Source organism: Eptatretus burgeri, chromosome 4, assembly GCF_056783735.1.
Source record: "Eptatretus burgeri isolate ZD-2024b chromosome 4, Ebu_testis_v1, whole genome shotgun sequence".
Classification (NCBI taxonomy): Eukaryota; Metazoa; Chordata; class Myxini; order Myxiniformes; family Myxinidae; genus Eptatretus; species Eptatretus burgeri.
The window spans coordinates 81,241,126-81,261,786 of NC_140964.1; the positions used below are offsets into that span (position 1 = coordinate 81,241,126).

Consider the following 20,661-nt stretch of genomic DNA (forward strand, 5'->3'; position numbering starts at 1 on the left):
CAATGTGGTGGTGGGAAAGGGAAGGGGGGGGACACCCGAGGTAATGTATTTAAATGACATTAAAATTTCTGAAATTGTGCAATGATGTTACTGAAAGGAATCATCCACTTATTATGGCATCCATGAAACCTACTTTTAATCTATCTCAACTAAGATGACATTCTCTGGACTGCTATTAAAGGCATATGGACCTTTGTTGCTATTCGGTAAAATAGTCTTGTTCCTATTTTTCCCTTCTTCAAATGGACAACAGATTATTTCTCATTGAGACATGATCTTTGAGCTATTATAGGAAAAGTGTTACATTGCGACTCAGTGCAATCTAGAACAGTATTAGCCGAACGATCCTGTTGCTGAAAAGATAGTCAACAACAAACCCTTGATAAAGATATCCCCAAAGCCTAAAACTGATCTCCAAAGTCTTCTATCAGGTCTTTGCTCAATTCAATAAGTTCAGGAGGAAATGTCAAGATATTTAACAGACAGACAGAAAAAAAGACATCGGCAGATAGCTATCAGAAGTATCAGACTGAAAAGCCTTTCATTGACAGCTGATGTTTTGCACAACGAAAGGACTGTCAACAGCTCGAGTATGCAAAAGAGCCTGGCAGTAGCCCTTGGGCATACATGGTTTCAATTACCATGAACGAAAGCGCTACTTCCTGCAAACATGGCTTCTGCCTTCAAAGAACCCCCACCCTCCCCCCACTCCCCAACTTTCACTTGAGAGAGGCTTGATTTTGTAAGTTATGTCAACCAACCCCTGTTTGTTACTTGCTCTTACCTGTTTGTGAGGGCCACGCAAGATGTGTGCACGGGCTCCTTCACAAGCCGTACGCATGGCATCCATCGAAGGGGTTCCCAGTAGGTCTGTGATGAGATCAAGCTGAAGGCAAGACAGCCAAAGTTACAAAAATGTACTCAAATTTCCCAGTTCAGCGATGACACGATAACAGGTCATTCCATGTCAAATCAGCCAAAAAATGAAATTCTGCGGTGACCCCCTCAGATTTTCCTGAAAAAATTCTCAAAGCTACCTTAACATATATGAGGAAGGTCAGTCAAGTTATAGCTCAAAATTCCAAGTAGTGTCCGAGATATGGCCCTACAAACACCCTAGGGGTGTTTCAATTCTGGCAGTCGCGAGTTGCAGATTTGTATCTGAAGCATTTTTGGAGGGGTCTAAATTCCAGTTTCACAAACAGAGTTCTAAAAATTCACACAAATGGTGCCGATTTGTGAGGCTTTCAGAATCTGACATCACAAATGTTCTACTTAAAATACTTTTTAAAATAAGTACTCTCAAAAGTAGTGACTTGTAACATGCAGTCAAAAAAATTGGAGTTTTCAAATTGCTACCAACAGTCAGTTTATTCATCATGAAGAATTTTGTTGCCTAATTTACATAATCTAGTGACTGGATCATTTACACAAGAAAACTGAAACCTTTTGGAACAAAATCTTGGGTGCTATAGGTGTCTGAACTTTGCTCCAGACTCAACGACACTGAAATTTACCCCGGTTTTACCCCAAATGCGCACCATGTTGACAGTTACACAGCTCTTTTAAGTTTTTGTCACTTAAAGACACATCCATAGGCAAACTGTGGTCGAAAATTCAAGAGTTGTTCTCAATCCCTTCTATTTTTAAACGATTTTTATAAAGGCCCACTATTTAAAAAAAAAAACATGTTCGATGAAAGATGTAGAATAAAAGCAATAGGTGTTCTTTTGAAGTGGAAGCCATGTCAAGAATTCCTAAGCTGACACCACAATGAGCATGCAGTAGTGTTTCATGGTCAGAATAACTTTGTGGTTAATTTACTTTGGCTCAAAAATGTATTTTTCCAATTAAAAATGAGATTCTAACACATCTCAATCATGAAAAAAGGCACAATGTACAATGCTGCATTTTGTATGATATAAAAGTAATAAATATTTATAACATTATTAGTCTCATATCATAGAATTAAATTTGCACATAAACATCAAATTTATACCAAGTAAATACTTGTGTAAACCTTTATATTCATGCAAAATATCATAAATGTGGGGTTTGAAGTTTTGAAGTAATTTACAAAAATAAATGCATCAACTTCTAATGATTCTGCAGTCCCAAAAGCGACTTTTTTTTAAAATAAATTTTTTACTTACAAACATATTAAAAAATAAAGACATTGTAAGGAAGTATGACTTAAGTGGAATCCAACAATATATAAATCAGTTTAGTAAAGCTTAAAGAAGTGTACCAAAATCATTTCCAAAATTAGGCATGAAGCACAACTCCATCTTATTTAAGCTTTAACCTAATACACAGCCCTGTAGTAACTGCCAATGCTCATTGTTACATTTTATTATATCCTGGCAATTATAAAACTAATCACTGTTCACTTTGTACAATGGATCCAAGTACATTTGTCCAAACAATTTGATATGAAATAATGAAAAAAAAGTTGAATCAGATATTGTACCTACATTTACAAATGGATGTAGACTTATGTACAATGTACATTAAGTATATAAACAATTAGATATGCAAATGAATATTTATAATGGTGATTATTATGATCACATTATGTGTCTTAATTTGTAGTTGAGATTGGCGGTGGCCTTAAACTAAAATATCCTTTTAAAAAAATGTGAGCCATATTAAAGTAACCACATACTTGTTCTGACCAAAAAACACAACAATTTGATCATTGTGGTGCCAACTTATGAATGTTTGGCATGGCTTCCACTTCAAAAGCACACCTATTGCTTTTATTCTACATCTTTCACCGAACATGTTTTTTTAAAATAGTGGGCCTTTATGAAAATCGTTTGAAAATAGAAAGGATTGAGAACAACTCTTGAATTTGCTACCATAGTTTGCCTATGTATGTGTCTTTAAATGACAAAAATTTAAAAGAGCTGTGTAACTGTCACCATTGTGAACACTTGGGGTAAACCCGGGGTAAATTTCAGTGTCGTTGAGTCTGGAGCAAAGTTCAGACACCTATAGCACCCAATATTTTGCTCCAAAAGGTTTCAGTTTTCTTGTGTAAATGATCCAGTCACTAGATTATGTAAATCAGGCAACAAAATTCTTCATGATGAATAAACTGACTGTTGGTAGCAATTTGAAAACTCCAATTTTTGATAAACAATTTTTTTGACTGCATGTTACAAATCAATACTTTTGAGAGTACTTATCTTAAAAAGTATTTTAAGTAGAACATTTTTTATGTCAGATTCTGAAAGCCTCACTAATTGGCACCATTTGTGTGCATTTTTAGAACTCTGTTTGTAAAACTCTGGAATTTAGAGTCCTCCAAAAATGCTTCAGATACAAATCTGCAACTCGCGACTGCCAGAATTGAAACAACCCATAGGGTGTTTGTAGGGCCATATCTCGGACACCACTTGGAATATTGAGCTATAACTTGGCAAACCTTCCTCATATATGTTAAGGTAGCTTTGAGAATTTTTTCAGAAAAATCTGAGGGGGTCACCGCAACCCACGGCTGAAATGACACGGAATGACTAACGCACCACAAGCAACACGTGATAAGCTCGGTGCACACCAACAATGTGCATTATAGCTCCTGGCATGCATCTTGCATTGCAAATAGCCTGCATCGCAAATTATCACTTTTCAGAGCATGTGTTTAAAACGTAATGGTTTGATGGGACATGTTTTTTTTCGGAAAAAAAAAAAAAAACTTTATTGAGAGTTGAATGATTACAACGAAAGAGAAACAACACACCTGTCAAAATATGCCCTACCTGTTGGATTGGGCTCTGTGCCTGAAAGAGGATCCGTCTACCCAGCAGTTCCGCAAATATGCATCCCACAGACCAGATGTCGATAGCATTGCTATAATGCCGGCTGCCCATGAGGATCTCGGGTGCGCGGTAATACTGCGTCACCACCTCCTGGGTCATATGACGACCTTCATCGGGTTCCTCAAGTCGTGCCAAACCAAAATCACAGATCTGTCAAGGGAAGGTCACCTTTAAGAACATCACAGTAAGCTTTAAAGGTCCCTGAAGTACTTGAATTTCGATCTCGTTTGGCTGCCACTTTAGAGTACAGGAAAACTTTTTAACAATCTTCTTCTCTCAAACCGCTTAACCAATCAATGAGAAACTTTAAATTTGTGATCAACTACGCAAGGGAAATATGTTATGTTAACAATGACGTCATCAGTCACGTGGTATGGCAGCCATATTGGATTGCAAGAAAACCTTCAAAAATCTTCTTTGAAACCACTTAACTGATTGATGCGGAACTTTGAATTTGTGAAGAATTTCCTGTGGGAAGCATTATTTGTTGACAATGTCATTCATCTTATCTCACCCTTGTGTTCTCCCCTACCCCTCATCATTACCCGCTTCCCTTGTTTGTCTGTTTCCATCTATTTTCTCCTTCGGCCATGCTGTTGGCATTTCCCCCTTCTCTTTCTGCTGCTCCTTTTGATATGTTGCGCCCTGCTCTCTTCTGTATTCCAGCTCTTCCACGAGCTTCGATTCTGTATACAAAAAGAAGTCATGTGCTATGGCAGCCATATTTGCTCATAAGAAAACCTTTAGAAACCTTCTTTTCTTCTTCTTGCGAATGGCAGCTTGGCTGCCGGGTAGCTATCATTTTGATTCACTACCAAAAGGAAGGTTTGATTAAAAGAAGCTGATCCGAAATGCAATATGGCCACCAGTGACATCGTAAAACAGAAAGTGGGAAATATCTTGAAAATTTTGAGTTATAGACACTTTGGAGTTGCACCTTATCAAATAGAGCTAATTTTGACACCAGGAAGTGACATCATAATACCAGAAGTGGCCAATATCTTGAAAACTAAGGCTCATAAGAGGGAGTTGCACTCCTGTGAACATCATGTCAATACTACCTGACCTAAGATGTGTATTCAAAATCCAGCTCTTGTTTTTATCCTGATCCATCCGTCACTCCACTTTTTGTTATTTTTGTAGGGGAGGAGGAACTGGAGGGGTTTAACTCACCATATCCAATATGAGCAAATACCACCCATCACTTCACTGACAGGAATAATAAGAGAGGGGGGTAGAGAGTGAGAGAGTGTGAGAGAGTGTGAGAGAGTGTGAGAGAGTGTGAGAGTGTGAGAGAGTGTGAGAGTGTGAGAGAGTGTGAGAGAGTGTGAGAGTGTGAGAGTGTGAGAGTGTGAGAGTGTGAGAGTGTGAGAGTGTGAGAGTGTGAGAGTGTGAGAGTGTGAGAGTGTGAGAGTGTGAGAGTGTGAGAGTGTGAGAGTGTGAGAGTGTGAGAGTGTGAGAGTGTGAGAGTGTGAGAGTGTGAGAGTGTGAGAGTGTGAGAGTGTGAGAGTGTGAGAGTGTGAGAGTGTGAGAGTGTGAGAGTGTGAGAGTGTGAGAGTGTGAGAGTGTGAGAGTGTGAGAGTGTGAGAGTGTGTGAGAGTGTGAGAGTGTGAGAGCGAGGATGGGTGGGGGAGCGAGGAGTTAGAAAGAGAAGGGGAGAGCGAGGAAGGGAAAGGGGGAGAGCGAAGCCTCACCACACGTTGCTATACATTCTGAGAGTGAGAGGTGCGAGGAGAGAGTGGGAGTGGGAGTGGGAGTGGGAGTGGGGTGGGAGTGGGAGTGGGAGTGGGGTGGGGTGGGGTGGGAGTGGGAGTGGGAGTGGGAGTGGGAGTGGGAGTGGGAGTGGGAGTGGGAGTGGGAGTGGGAGAAAGAGAAAGAGAAAGAGAAAGAGAAAGAGAAAGAGAAAGAGAAAGAGAAAGAGAAAGAGAAAGAGAAAGAGAAAGAGAAAGAGAAAGAAAGAGAGAGAGAGAAAGAGAGAGAAGGAGAGAGAGAGAGAGAGGTGGGAGAGAGGAGGTGGGAGCGAGGAGGGGAGGCGGGAGCGAGGAAGGCAGGGAGGAGGGAGCAAGGGGGAGGGAGGAGGGAGAAAGAGGGAGGAGGGAGCAAGGGGAGAGGAAGGAGGGAGCAAGGGGGAGAGGAAGGAGGGAGCAAGGGGGAGAGGAAGGAGGGAGCAAGGGGGAGAGGAAGGAGGGAGCAAGGGGAGAGGAAGGAGGGAGCAAGGGGGAGAGGAAGGAGGGAGCAAGGGGGAGAGGGAGGTGGGAACAAGGAAGGGAGGGAGGGGGGAACAAGGAAGGGAGGGAGGGGAGCGAGGAGGGGAAGGAGGGAGGAGCAAGGAGGGGAGGGAGCGAGGAGGCGGCGAGGAGGGGAGGGAGGGGAGCGAAGAGGGGAGGGAGGTTGGAGCGAGGAGGGGAGGGAGGGGGAACGAGGACAGCGAGGAGGGGAGGGAGCGAGCAGGGAGCAAGGAGGAGAGGGAGGGGGAGCGAGGAGGGGAAGGAGGGAGGAGCAAGGAAGGCGGGGAGAGTGAGGAAGGGCGGGGAGAGTGAGGAAGGGTGCAGAGAGTGAGGAAGGGCGCAGAGAGTGAGGAAGGGCGCAGAGAGTGAGGAAGGGCGCAGAGAGTGAGGAAGGGCGCAGAGAGTGAGGAAGGGCGCAGAGAGTGAGGAAGGGCGCAGAGAGTGAGGAAGGGCGCAGAGAGTGAGGAAGGGCGCAGAGAGTGAGGAAGGGCGCAGAGAGTGAGGAAGGGCGCAGAGAGTGAGGAAGGGCGCAGAGAGTGAGGAAGGGCGCAGAGAGTGAGGAAGGGCGCAGAGAGTGAGGAAGGGCGCAGAGAGTGAGGAAGGGCGCAGAGAGTGAGGAAGGGCGCAGAGAGTGAGGAAGGGCGCAGAGAGTGAGGAAGGGCGCAGAGAGTGAGGAAGGGCGCAGAGAGAGTGAGGAAGGGCGCAGAGAGTGAGGAAGGGCGCAGAGAGTGAGGAAGGGCGCAGAGAGTGAGGAAGGGCGCAGAGAGAGTGAGGAAGGGCGCAGAGAGTGAGGAAGGGCGCAGAGAGTGAGGAAGGGCGCAGAGAGTGAGGAAGGGCGCAGAGAGTGAGGAAGGGCGCAGAGAGTGAGGAAGGGCGCAGAGAGAGAGGAAGGGCGCAGAGACGGAGGAAGGGGCGCAGAGAGTGAGGAAGGGCGCAGAGAGTGAGGAAAGGGCGCAGAGAGTGAGGAAGGGCGCAGAGAGTGAGGAAGGGCGCAGAGAGTGAGGAAGGGCGCAGAGAGTGAGGAAGGGCGCAGAGAGTGAGGAAGGGCGCAGAGAGTGAGGAAGGGCGCAGAGAGTGAGGAAGGGCGCAGAGAGTGAGGAAGGGCGCAGAGAGTGAGGAAGGGCGCAGAGAGTGAGGAAGGGCGCAGAGAGTGAGGAAGGGCGCAGAGAGTGAGGAAGGGCGCAGAGAGTGAGGAAGGGCGCAGAGAGTGAGGAAGGGCGCAGAGAGTGAGGAAGGGCGCAGAGAGTGAGGAAGGGCACAGAGAGTGACACCTCACCACACAAGAGAGAGGGGGGGCAGAGAAAGAGAGAGAAAGGTGAATGGTGGGAGGAGTTAGCCAAGGAATGTTATGTTGTGTTTTATGACCGTGCATACACACTAAAATGTATTTTTAAAGGAAGAATGCATTTCTGACAGAAAAAACAAAAAACAATTCGTGTCAATTTTTCTGAGTAAAGTATTTAAAATATTATTGCAATATTTTCCAATTTTCTCTTGGACCTGGTTGCTTTACTCATTTCTCGGTTTACTCGGTTCACTTGTTCCGTTGCTTTACTCATTCAAATCCTGTTATGTCAACTGTTTCTCCCATTTGATCTTTAATTTAATTTATTTTGCCTCCCTAACTCTGGAGATTTCGCCACAGAGAACCCAGCAGTGGTCGCAGCAATCGTGTTGGTTAATTATTTTCGTGGCACTCAATGAAGTTACCCTTTTGGAACATTCCTTAATCTTCTCTTCATTCAATATAATTATCCAAACAGAAGAAAAAGTTGTTTAATGCTTTTGCAATTTCACATTTTCTTGTGTAAATATTGAGGAAGAGGAAACACAGCCTTGCTGATATTAAATACGCTTAATTATTACAATTGTTAATTTCTTTAACGTTTCAGATTTCAATCCAGATTTCACCACTTATTCAGCCCACGAGCGCTAATCCTCAAATCCAAAGACAAATTTTGATTATATACTTCAATCAATCTATGAGAGTACATCGTGGTTCGATGAGCAGGCCGTGCATTTATTTTTCCTCCAAATCATGAGCTCGGTGGGATGGTGCTTGTCAGACTCGAGGCAAAAAAGGTCCATGTGCTCCATCAGCCAAAACAGTGGAAAGACACGTCAAAGTACAAACATGTACAACAAGGATGTGCCTGAAGTATAAAAAAGGATGTGGCAAACTACAAAAAGGACGGGCTAAACTACAAAACTGGCGTGCCAAACTACAAAATGGCTCGTAAATTCCCCATAGAAGTGCAAGGAAAGAAGCAAGTGGGGAAAAAAGGTGAAGGAGACAAAGTCAAATACCTTGAGTACACAGTTGCTGTTAACAAGTAGATTCCCTGGCTTGATGTCTCGATGAAGGATGCCAGCAGAGTGCAGGTACTTGAGGCCTGTGTGCAGTAGTGCAACGTATTAAATAGCAGCTCAGAACAAATAAATCAAACCACCAGTGTGAACACACGGCAGGTGTCGAAAGGGGGAATTGTTTTTCATAGGGGGAGGGGGGAGTGGAAAAGGCAAAAGAGACATCATCCTACATTAAACAAGAGTGAGAATTGCTTTGCAATAAACATCCCTTACCAATGTGATATTTTCTAAGTCCACAAAGGGCGTAATTCTGTGAAATTTTGACAAAATGCCCTGAAACTCTAACTTGTTCTGTAACTTAGCATAATAAAGCCATGTACTAAGTTTCAGATAAATATGTTAAAGGGTGTGGGGGAAAAACAAAAGTCCTAAAAACCACAGGTGTGATGGACGGGCAGAGAGCAAACCTGTAGTCCCCTTTAGTGAAACCGTTCGGGGACTAATAAGGCAATTGTATGTATGTATGTATGTATGTATGTCTATATGTATGTGCATCTGAAAATCATAGAAAAAGACACAGGGCTTGCCTTATCTCCACCAAATTTTGCAAAAGTGTTGGTCGTAGGTCACAGTCAGGTCATGGGGGGTGGGGGGGGAGAAAACATCCCCCCTCACGATTTTCGCCCAATGACCAAAAAGTTTTGCAAACGTGTTGGTAGTACCCAGGGTAACTCCCCTCCCATCCCTTGTGAAAGGGAGGCAGAAGACGGCTTGCCAATGCTCCCGATGGGAGCATGTGTTTCTGGTGACAATTAAACCTTTGAACATCTTTAGAGAGGATAATTAGAAATTCCCCAAAATCAGAAGAACAACACATTGGAGTTCTGGAGTACATGAATGGGTTTAGGCAGGAGGGAACAATGAGTGGGAGGAGTTTGGAGGGGGGGTGAAGTGGTTGGTAGTTTCCTCCAATGTCTCTATTTTTAGTTACTTTAATCACAAAAATTGCTTTCCTGAGACCTTTTTAAATGCAAAAATGTTAGAATTTGAAAGAAAATCACTTCTAACCAAAAGCATTTATAATTAAAGTTGGTCATAAGCAAATTAAAAACAAACACCACCACCACCACCAATAGTTAGTTACCTGGGCACAGACCAAAAAATAAAAAATAAAAAAATTTCATTGCAATTCTGCTGATTGGTGGATATTTCTATGGACTATGCAATTGACCATGACCTGGAAGACTATCCGAGAAGAATGCACACTCACCTCTTGACTGTCTAGCCTACGTTTGAATCCTGACCCAGGTATCAACTACCACCCGAGTATTCCACATACAGAGCGAGGCATCAATGTGTGCACCATTCCTCAAATTGACATTAAGCTGGGTGTTCTGTCGACAAGCAATAGTTGGTCGATGTGAAAGGCCACACAGTGTCTTTCACAAAGAGTCAGCGAGTTATTGTAGGCACCCTGAACAAATCACAAAGTCAGGTCGAGCCAGCTAGTTCATGAAAGATTTGGGCCAAATCCACAGTCGACCCCAGAAGAAGGTGTGAATAATTTGGGCCGTTATAGTAGTTGCAGTTGTAGTCGTAGTCGTAGAATGTGCGTTTCTATGAAGACCTACACATCAGTTCATTTGAATCGTATTCAAAACCAAGCCGATGATTAGACTTAACAGAATGTCAGTCTTCCACTTATTTTACAAACAGAGCTAACAGATTACTTTAGATATCAAACCTTGTGCGGTCAAATAACAAAAAAACCTCAATAAAATTTGAAAGAAAAAAGAAAATTAAAAAGAATATACTGTACAACACTTCAAAAATACAAAAACCTTAAATTCTCATTTACAGTTGTCGACATTACAGGAACTGGAGGACACAAATGGTTGTGCCGATACAAACGTCATGTGAGAATTTGCAATACTAGCCAGATGTTGACATAACCAAGGACCAATCTCGTGCCAGCTACCGGCCAAATTGCCCGACCACTTAATCGCTGCAAATGTTGACTACACTGACAATTTTGAGAAAACATGGAACTATTTCTTCCAGAGAGCTTATGCTATAAGATGCATCAACGCCACTTTTAAAAATATCTCATCTTAATTCGGTCATCCTGGGGTCAAAAATCTCAGTCACCCGATTCATCCCAATTTCAAGTGGCGAAGCACAAGTAAGCTACAGGGCCATTTTGGGCCGATTTTAAGTTTGGGTAAAATGCTCAGACCTCGTGCCAATATTGGCCATTTTTATTACTGTGCACTCGTTCCAGAGCAAGAGTGAAAATATCGAATGTAGTTTGTCATGGTATACAAAATAAATGACGAATATCATGCAGAACAATTTACAAACCGTGAATAACTCAAACAACCAAAAAAAAAAAATCGTGTACAACCTGAAAAGTACACAAAAATGCCATACTCACCCCTGAGAATCTGGTAGAGGAAGACCTTGACGTGGTCAGAACTGAGTGGCTGTGGTGAGACAATGATCTTGTGCAAGTCACTTTGCATGAGCTCCGTGACCACATAGCTGTAGAGTTCAGAGCTCAAGGCAAACATGGGACAGTAATTGAGCATCACAGCATGTCACCGGGTCAGAAATTCCACAGTGGAGGGCAAACAGAAAGTAAAAAAAAAAAACATGAACAAAGGTCACCAAAACCCTCTGCACACAAGCCCAACTTTACCTTGGACCTTCAACATCATTCAGGACCCTTATAAAGGAATGAATCATTTGTACTAACATCACCTCATAAAGAATATGTTTTATTGCAAGTTAGAAGGCTGCTGGTGTTGACTTTTGTGGTTAGGGTGGCTGGCTTGGGATTTTAGGGTCCTGAGTTTGAGCCCCGTTTCCACTGAATTAACACCAGGTGGGGTTGACTCAGCCTGTTATCCTTCCGAGGTCGGCAAAATGAGTACCAGTGTACTGGTGGAGGGGCACAAACATCAGTGGCACAGCCGTGCTTCCGAGAAATGGTCGCTATCCAGCAGCCAAGCTGCCATACACAAGAACAGAATAGAACTGTAAGTTAGGCCTTCAAAGGGAAACATTCATTCGAGGGTTATTGAGCACACCGTTTCCACTCGGTAGTAAAGTGGCTTTGTGAGCCCTGAGAAAAGCAACTGCAAGATAAAAGTCATGAAATAATGAAAGTGTTGCTACTCCTCGAACAAGCACCTATTTCCCTTCAACACATAATGAGGCGATAAAAGCTACCAGAAGTGGCTTCGTTCACATTAACTGATGGTATAAAAAAGAAATGGAATAATTCATAACAAGATAATGAGGACATTGAAGTGTGTGCGGGGCTGATTATGTGAGTTGGCAAATACTAGCAAAGAACCCGTCCGTGAAAGGAGGAAGTCAGGAAATAGTTAGGTGTCCGTGTAAATAAGGCAATATATAAACTGATCCACGAACTTGCGAAATCTAGACAAGCAGCTGGATGCAATAAACTCATGCATCAATAAGCTGGCAGCAACCTCCCATATGTCATCCACTAAAAGGAAAGGTGACCTGCAGCTAAGCAACTATCACCGAGGCAACAGTCGCTGTGCCAGCGGGAGGGCACAAGGATACATCTCCTCAAAGTAATCGAGATGAGGAGGTTGTAAGATGTCAAGGGCAGAAAGAACCTGAAGGGAGAGATTGGTAAAGGTCAAGACCACAATTCCTCCAGATTTACTGATTCAAAGGATTGGAGAAGGCAAAAGCATAGGCCGATTTCTCTAACCGCATTCACAATTAGAACTTGCTTTGGGACTTCTCAAAACAAAAGTAAACGCAATATATATATATATATATATATATATATATATATATATATATATATATATATATATATATATATATATATATATATATATATATATATATACATACATATACATACATATACATACATACATACATACGAGCAGGGTGTGCTTACATATTGTTACGGTTGTGAAAATTCGCATTACACCATAAAGGGTCCTCAGGTGAGATATCTCAATAAGTCCATGTGTAGTTAGCCCACACCCGTTGTATAGAGGGAATTTATGTGATCCATTCGGGCTGCGATCCTTCAGTTAGCCATTTTTCTTTCTCTATGGTTATTTTCGACCATTAAGCCACCAACAACGCAAAAACCACCACCTTCGCCTTTACCTTCACAACTCCATCCCGCAAACATCGCTTCACCGCCATTCCCAAACGACGCCTGCCAACCACCAAACCACCACAGAAAACCCTCCACCACCTTCGCCTTACTCCTTCACAACCATTCCAAGACACCACCAGTCATCACCAAACGTCGTGCTGTCCAGGAGCCGTTCGGTCGTTGGTGCCGAACGCGTCGAGCCGCGGGTCCAAATGCGAGAGGAATTCGGATCAGAAATGCTTCATGCCCACTTCTCCTCCGTCCAATGGGCGAGCGCGAGGCGGTTTGGCCCCGCCTCCAGGCGCGTGTATATGAATTCCGTTTATGCAAATATGCGGATCAGGGGAGGTTCACGCCCCTTTTTGCCCGACCAATGGCTGACCAGGGGGGCGGCGTGGCCCCGCCTCCAATCGCGTTCTGATCCTGGAATTTGCATATTGGCTTCTCCTGCCGCCTATAACGACGCGAGCACAAGGCGGCTCGTGTTGTTGCGTGTTGGGTGTTGGGCTGGCTGGTCGAGTCCAAGTTGAGTGCGCGCGGTGGAGCTGCAGCCGGCTGGTCGGGGCAAGGAAGCTCAGGTCCGAGTCGAGTGAGGACGGCGGTCGGCGACGAGGTTGCGGTGTGGGGGATCGCTCGTCTCGTCGCGGGACCCGAGCCGGCCAGCCATTCCCCTCTCCCTGAGCATCAACGATTCCCCCCCCCATTCGCGCTGAGATAGTGCCGAGGGGGCCCCCGTTCCTCCTCCACCCTAAACGTGGTGCCAACAAGACCGCTCACGCGGAGCATGCCAGAGAGGACTCGCCGACTACGCCAGGGCACGGAGTCGGGGCGCAGCGGCGCGAACATTGCGGCTTGCCCGCCATTGCATCACGAGGACGCGGGTAAGACCTCCCCGGTCTCGTGGACCTGGCCGATCCTCCAGGATCCACGTACATTTGGTCTACGGGCCTGTCTGTCTCCTTGCCTGTGAGGGTGGCTTTCTTCCTTTGCTTTTTGCGTAAATGCTTGTGGTGGCGCAGTCTTTCAAGTAAAACTGTGTAAGTGTTGCCGTGTGTCCGCGTATAGTCGGTTTTAACTGTTTTTCTTACATTTGTTTTTTGTGCATTTTGTATGGCTGAATATACGTGCTTGCTTTGTGTCTGCGTGTGCAAATAAAATGCTTGCTTGTTGAACTGTTCCTGCTCTGCTTCGTCTCCTTTCTTTTTATTGACTCTCCATCCTGCATCACATAAAGGATTGGCAGTAGGGTTTCAACACCCAATAAATAATCACGTCCATCGAGGTCAGCGAAAACACCGCTCGGTTATCACTGTAGCATGGAACGGACCGCTTAAGCGGTTCGTGTCCTCGGCTGACCTGCGGCGAGGTACGATCGCCCGATTAACCATCCGCGTAGGTACTTAGGTAGGTCCAGTTTGGCGAACAACCCTATCCTGCGCGGGTGGGCGATTGGCACGATTGTGGTGAGGTCGAAAGACCCACCCGTGAGTGGCTCCGGGTGGTAGTTCCCGGAGGGTCACGACTGAATTGTCCGTTCCAGTGGGCGAGGCGGCCGAGATTCGAGTTACGTGGCCGATCGCACGCCGGCGGGCACGAATTCGCAACAATATTGTGCCAGCATATGAACCGTGCTTCCCCATTGTCTCGGGTCACTCACCTATATTTGATTTTTCATTTATTTAAATTTTCATTTACGGATGCTTTCCGACAGTTGTGATTTTTCCTGGTGTATTGGCTTCGATGTCCGTCGGCATGCAAAATTACCATGCTTCCCCATTGTTTCGGGTCGCTCACCTGCATTTATTTATTTTTGTTGTTAATTTTCATTTATAGATGTTGTCGGACGATTCTGTGAATTTTTCCGGTGTACTGGCTTCGATGTTCATCGGCAAGCAAAATTTCAGCTATGTCACCTGGAAGGTTCCGATCTTCAATATCAGTCAGTGAATCAGTGAGTGAGCCAGTCAGTGGTTGGAAAGAGCTTTATATATTACATGTACTGTCGTGGCCAAAAATATTGACACGCTTGCACTTTTTTCAAATAAATTACAATTTTCTCTTAAAATAAGTTACAATTGACAAAAGTATTTGGTCTCCACAATTCCTTTTTTTACTGTTAATATTACAGAACCTTTGTTTTTGATTCAGAACTTCATATATCCTTTTAAATCAGAAAATAAAAAGAAATGGCATTGACAAAATTATTGACACCCTCAACTTAATATTTGGTAGCACAGCCTTTAGACAAAATAACTGCAGTCAAGCACTTCCTTGAGCCATGAATGAGCTTCCTCCACCTCTCGACTGGTAGTTTGGCCCACTCTTCTTGTGCAAACTGCTCCAGTTCTCCCAGATTTGAAGGGTGCCTTCTCCAACTGCTTTTTTCAGATCTCCCCACAGGTGTTCAATGGGATTTAGATCTGGACTCATTGCTGGCCACTTCAGAACAGTCCAGCGTTTTGTCTTGAACCATTCCTGGATGCTTTGTGAAGTGTGTTTGGGGTCATTGTCCTGCTGCAAGACCGATGACCTTTGACGGAGACCCAGCTTTCTTACACTGTGCTGAAAATTGCACTCCAAAATACCTTGGTAATCTCCTGATTTCATGATGCCATGAACACATTGAAGGCACCCAGTGCCAGAGGCAACACAGAAACCCCAAAACATCACTGAACCTCCTCCATGTTTAACTGTAGGGAAGGTGTTCTTTTCTTTGAAGGCTTCATTTTGTTTTCTGTTATGCCTCCGCTGACGAAGTCACCAGAGGCATGATGTTTTCGGGTTGTCCGTCCGTCCGTGCAAATTACCTCCACCACCAAATGTGAAGGAGGTTATGTTTTCACCCCTTTGTCTGTTTGTTTGTGTACAGGATATCTCAAAAAGTTGTGGACGGATCCAGATGAAATTTTGTGGACACATTTGGCGTGTGACAAGGACGAACCGATTCGATTTTGGTGAAGATCCGAATCCGGATCCAACTACTAGAAATTTTTAAGTGATTCTTCACCAGTGAGAGATAAGGCTCAAAAACGATATGTTCAATTTTCATACTGATTGGATAAAGCATTCGACGTTTGCAATTATGTCATATCGAAGCCACCTATGATGTCATCAAAAATCACACTTATATTTCCCATGGGGAGTACTTGACATGTGTCAAGTTTCAGTTTTTTTCCCATGGAGCAGTTTCAGAGATAGAGGTCCAAAGCTTTGCCTTTTTTTCCAACGTGGCTGCCACACCACATGACCTAGGACATCATAATTATCATTAAAATATTCCACTTGAGTAGTTGCACCTATGGTGAAATTTTTGCGTCAATCGGATAAGCGGTTGCAGAGAAAACAGAGAAAGCTAGAAGGGCACTCAGCAGAGCGCATACCTCCACCACACAATGCCTGATCCATGAGAACATATCAGGCCCAATACATTTTTGAAATATCATGCGATACAGCAGTATATCGTTTTTGGCCCTATCTCTCAATGGTGAAGAATCACTTTAAAAATTAAATAATTCTCGTATCCACATCCAGATTCGGATCTTCACAAAATCGAAACAATTCATCCTTTCCACACACCCAACCTGTCCAACAAGTTTCAACCAGATCCAACCACAACATTTTGAGATATCCTGTACACAAACAGACAGAAAGTGGTGAAAAACATAACCTCCTTCACCTTCGGTGATGGAGGTAATAAATAAATAAATTAAATAATCCTGTTCATTAACCAATGTGGCTTAGGACTGCATTCAGTCAGAGGTGGCATCATCTGCTCGGCATCTCCTCATGCAAATCATCGACCACTAGGTGTAATTTTTGGAGTAGTTCGATTCCAGCGTGTTGGTTCTCACCTAAAAAAGGGGAAAAACACTTTTGAGTGGGGGCTGTCGACAATGGTATTTTTTTTTCAAGGTCATTCAAAAATGCACGTCTCCGTCCTCAATGGAGCATGTAAAATGGCCAATTTACTGAGGTGAACACTTGTAAGAATGATGGGTCCACCACAAGTTCTGTGCACAGGACACAAAAGGAAACATTAATCAAAAGCAGAACAGCACTCTGGAGAGTGCACAGTCTCGCTCACATGCTCATTCTGAACAAAAATACCATCTTTAACTGCACACGCTACTTTTATAGCCTACTGCTATTATGGCCCATATACTCATCCATGCACCCTGTTATGTCACATATATTGCCATTATCTGTAGCTTTCTTGATTATGAGGATATAACTACCACTTTTGTGCATAGTTCGGCTAAATTGCGTCAATGAAGGCATGCATATATATATATATATATATATATATATATATATATATATATATATATATATATATATATATATATATATATATATATATATATATAGTGATATTTCCCATGGCAAGTCAATCATAAGCATGAAGTTTCACTTCAATCTGTTAAGCAGTTCAGGAGAAGATTTTTTTCTGTTTTCATTTTCAATCTAATATGACCGCTAGACCACGTGACCGATGAGGTCGTAAATGTCATTCTTCACACAGGGTCAAAAATCAGTATATGAAGTTTCAGATTTTTTTGGATAAGGATTTTGATTCAACCAATTATGGCTGGACTACCACTTCACTGATGATGTCATCGTTATCACCTTATATACCCCATGGGAGTTGATGACAAATGGAAAGTTTCAACTTTTTTTGGTGTTGAGCAGTTTTGAAGATGACGTCTAATTTTTTTCCCCCTTTAATCCAATATGGCTGCCATACCATGTAACCCATGATGTCAGAGTTATCAATAAAATATTCTCAATGGTGAGCCCCTCTCATGTTTTAAGTTTAGCATGCATCAGACAAGAGGTAGCAGAGAAAAACAATTTTAAACGTAGATGGACGGACGGATGGACACACACACACACACACACACACACACACACACACACACACAGACACAGACACAGACACAGACACAGACACAGACACAGACACAGACACAGACACAGACACAGACACAGACACAGACACAGACACAGACACAGACACACAGACACACAGACACACAGACACACAGACACACAGACACACAGACACACAGACACACAGACACACAGACACACAGACACACACACACACACACACACACACACACACACACACACACACACACACACACACACACACACACACACACACACACACACACACACACACACACACACACACACACACACACACACACCTCGAGGTGAGACTAATAAAGAAAAAGCATACGAGTATGGAAGATCAGATGGTCACCAACTGCGTGTAGTTTGGAAATATAGTGTAATTTAAGGGGAACCCAAACACTCAGACCAAGACTGTCATATCCGTACGATCTACAGGTTACATCGCGGTACGATTTAACTCAAAATGGCGAATAACTTTTGATTTTCCACAAATATGCCAGGTCACTATGCCCTTGGTGATTGTATAGCAATGCAAACCGAGATGGTTTCATGCTACACCAAATGGCCAAAAGACCCTGACTTTGCCAGAAATTGGACGAGATTTGTCCGAAATACCCGAGTGTCGATCGGGGTGACAAAATGTTCACTTTTGTGCTCAGAACATTTTACAGATCACTGTTATGAAACAACAGTCAGAGACAGCTGGATCTTGTGATTATCTGCCATGACTGAGAGAAAATGCCGTACCCACGATTAAGCGGAAGAAATAGCCGTCACTCAAAACTAACACCATCTTTACCCAGCTACCGGCACATGTTTGCGGACAAGTTGAACGGTGGATCAAACAGCTGTTGCTATTGCCTGGCAGTTACCACAAGAGGACCTGAAAAATAATTATCGATTATGAACACAAATTTCTGCGAATCAAATGAACCACCATCTATATAGTGGAGAGAAAGTATTATGAATCATCATCATCTACTCCTCCCGAGAGGATTTCACTAAGGATGCTAAAACTTTCAGGGTACCCCTCCCTTGACCCCCCTCCAACCCCCAACACCACTCCCCTTTCCCTCCACAATTCCCCATCATCCCAACCCCCCTCCAGAATCACCCCATCAACTATCACATCCCCCTCCCCCTCCACAGTCTCCTCACAACCCCCCCCATCAACCATCACCCCAACAATACCAACCAACACACCACAATAAACACCCACCCACCCCCCACACAATCCCCATCAACCATCACCCTAAGAATATCCAGGACCACCCGACGCCCCTCCCTCTACCATCCCCCCAAATCCCTCATCACCCACCACCATCCCACACCCCCTCCTCTACACTCATCATTCCCACCCCTCCCCCTCCTCCACACTCTCCCCAACCCCTCCACAATCCCCAATCCACTAAGGAGGGACATCGACACCTCACGGACATGACGGTGGGACACGGCATGGATACAAATGGCATACTGGGAACGTATGAAACAGGACAATCCCGGAACATGCAAGATTCCTTATCAGCCTGTGACGGTGGGACAAAGCATTCGTCACCCATTTTGTCCACGGTGTCCAAGAGTGCCCATTTTGTCAGTGCTGTCGGGCGATGGTGGGTATTTCTGTTCGAGTAATACATAAACAGATTTGGGGGGAATTCAGATTCATACAGACAAAATCTCTCTCTTATAAACCGTGAATTGAACGGAAAAATCAAACCCAACTGAGCTGAAGTGAACATCTGACTCGCATTTTGATCTTTTTAACACCCCCCATCTTCACTTGTGCCTTCTTCCTCTGAATCGCTCGCACAAGGCTCGAAACGATTCGGCTCCATAATTCCCCCCAAAAGAATTTACATTAATAATTTGGTCTCCAACCATTCCTTCAAAATCCCACTGATCTGTTTCAACATTCTGAGAACCTTCAGACTTGCTGATGACGGTGGAATCCGTATCTGATTCAGAGTTCGACGTGCACCGTTGCTCTCTGTGTAATGCTGCCATTCGGATAAATAGGGCTTCCAGGTGCGACGACACTGGCAAAATCGAAAATCGACACTCGGAATTTTTTCGACATTTTGTGATTGGCAAAAAAAAAAGAATTAAAAAAACATTTCCCTTTAAATTGGACCATGATTAATGATTCTCAATGGTTTCCAGAAATTTTTTTTTTGTGTTTGGGGTTTCCTTTTAACCAATGGAGTGGAAGACACAATGAAAAAGGATGTTCTTTAGGCCTCCCTTGGGGACAGATGATCATTTTTCTCATGACAGTAACAATCAATAATTATCAATTAATGGGAAAGAGTATGCAAAGTATAAATTGTAGGGAACCATCCATTTAATAAGTATTGCGTGAGGAAAGAGGTGAGAAGGATAAATTGACGATTAAAATTTTAATCACTCATTCCAACTCTCTCTTCCTCATACGTGGTGACTTAAGTTATCACCATGCTAATTGGCTGGATGTTGGTGTACCCCTTTCAGCAGCCACGGCACTTTTGCAAAAGGCTTCCGTGACTCCATGGGACTGACTCAATCCGTGAATTTTTCCACCTGGATTTCTTCCAATAGAAAATCTTCCCCTCCTGGATTTGATGATGACAAACTTCCCCGCCAATGTATCATGCTCGTCCTCTGCCCCATTTGGCTAATGTGATCATGTGCTTGTGAAGGTCAACACTTCTCTGGCAATCTCAAAGAATATCCTCAGTGCTGGCGAGTCGAGCAGTTCAATCAGGCAAACTGGCAGGGACTACAAGTAGCCCTCACTTCAGGACTGGTTTCCTGCATCTATGGCCCCTGATATTGATTCAGCCTGGGAATTCTTCCACAGAAACCTGCTCTCTCTTATATACAGAATCATCCCATCTTGTCTTCATTTGTCTTACCCATCCTCCCTCTCTTAGTACTGTACTCTGATTCCTGTGGTGAGGCACTTTAAAGCAACTTGCATTCTCCTCCTGGAAGGCAAATCCAACCGAAAGCAACCTCAGAGCATGCCACAAAGCCGGCAACAAGTGTGTGTCTACTCTGAGGAGGAAACAACATTTGTTCCATCTCAAGAATAAACTTTCAAACTTGTCTCCCTCCTCTAAAACCTAGTGCCACCTTGTCAAATCAGTCTCTGGTCTATGCTCTCCTTCCATCCTTTGCCTCACTTCAAATAGTACCACCGCCGACTGCGTTCGTAAGAAGGTCAAATGCCTCACTTCTTTGTTTG

At 43.9% G+C, this 20,661-nt stretch overlaps 1 protein-coding gene across 4 annotated transcripts in view; it reads right to left on the reverse strand.

The window, feature by feature from the left end:
- NLK (nemo like kinase) overlaps nucleotides 1–20,661 on the reverse strand; it is a 71,027-nt gene that overhangs the window by 24,891 nt on the left and 25,475 nt on the right. For all 4 annotated transcript variants that reach the window (XR_015057592.1, XM_085878976.1, XM_085878977.1 and 1 more), the window contains exons 3-7: nucleotides 11,957–12,012; nucleotides 10,797–10,903; nucleotides 8,360–8,445; nucleotides 3,765–3,974; nucleotides 785–886 (exon numbers count right to left, since the gene is read on the reverse strand). Coding sequence is in view for 3 of the 4 variants with exons in the window: in XM_085878976.1 (XP_085735102.1) it covers nucleotides 785–886; nucleotides 3,765–3,974; nucleotides 8,360–8,445; nucleotides 10,797–10,903; nucleotides 11,957–12,012 (561 nt within the window). In the remaining variant the exon portion in view is untranslated. The remainder of the gene's footprint in view (nucleotides 1–784; nucleotides 887–3,764; nucleotides 3,975–8,359; nucleotides 8,446–10,796; nucleotides 10,904–11,956; nucleotides 12,013–20,661) is intronic.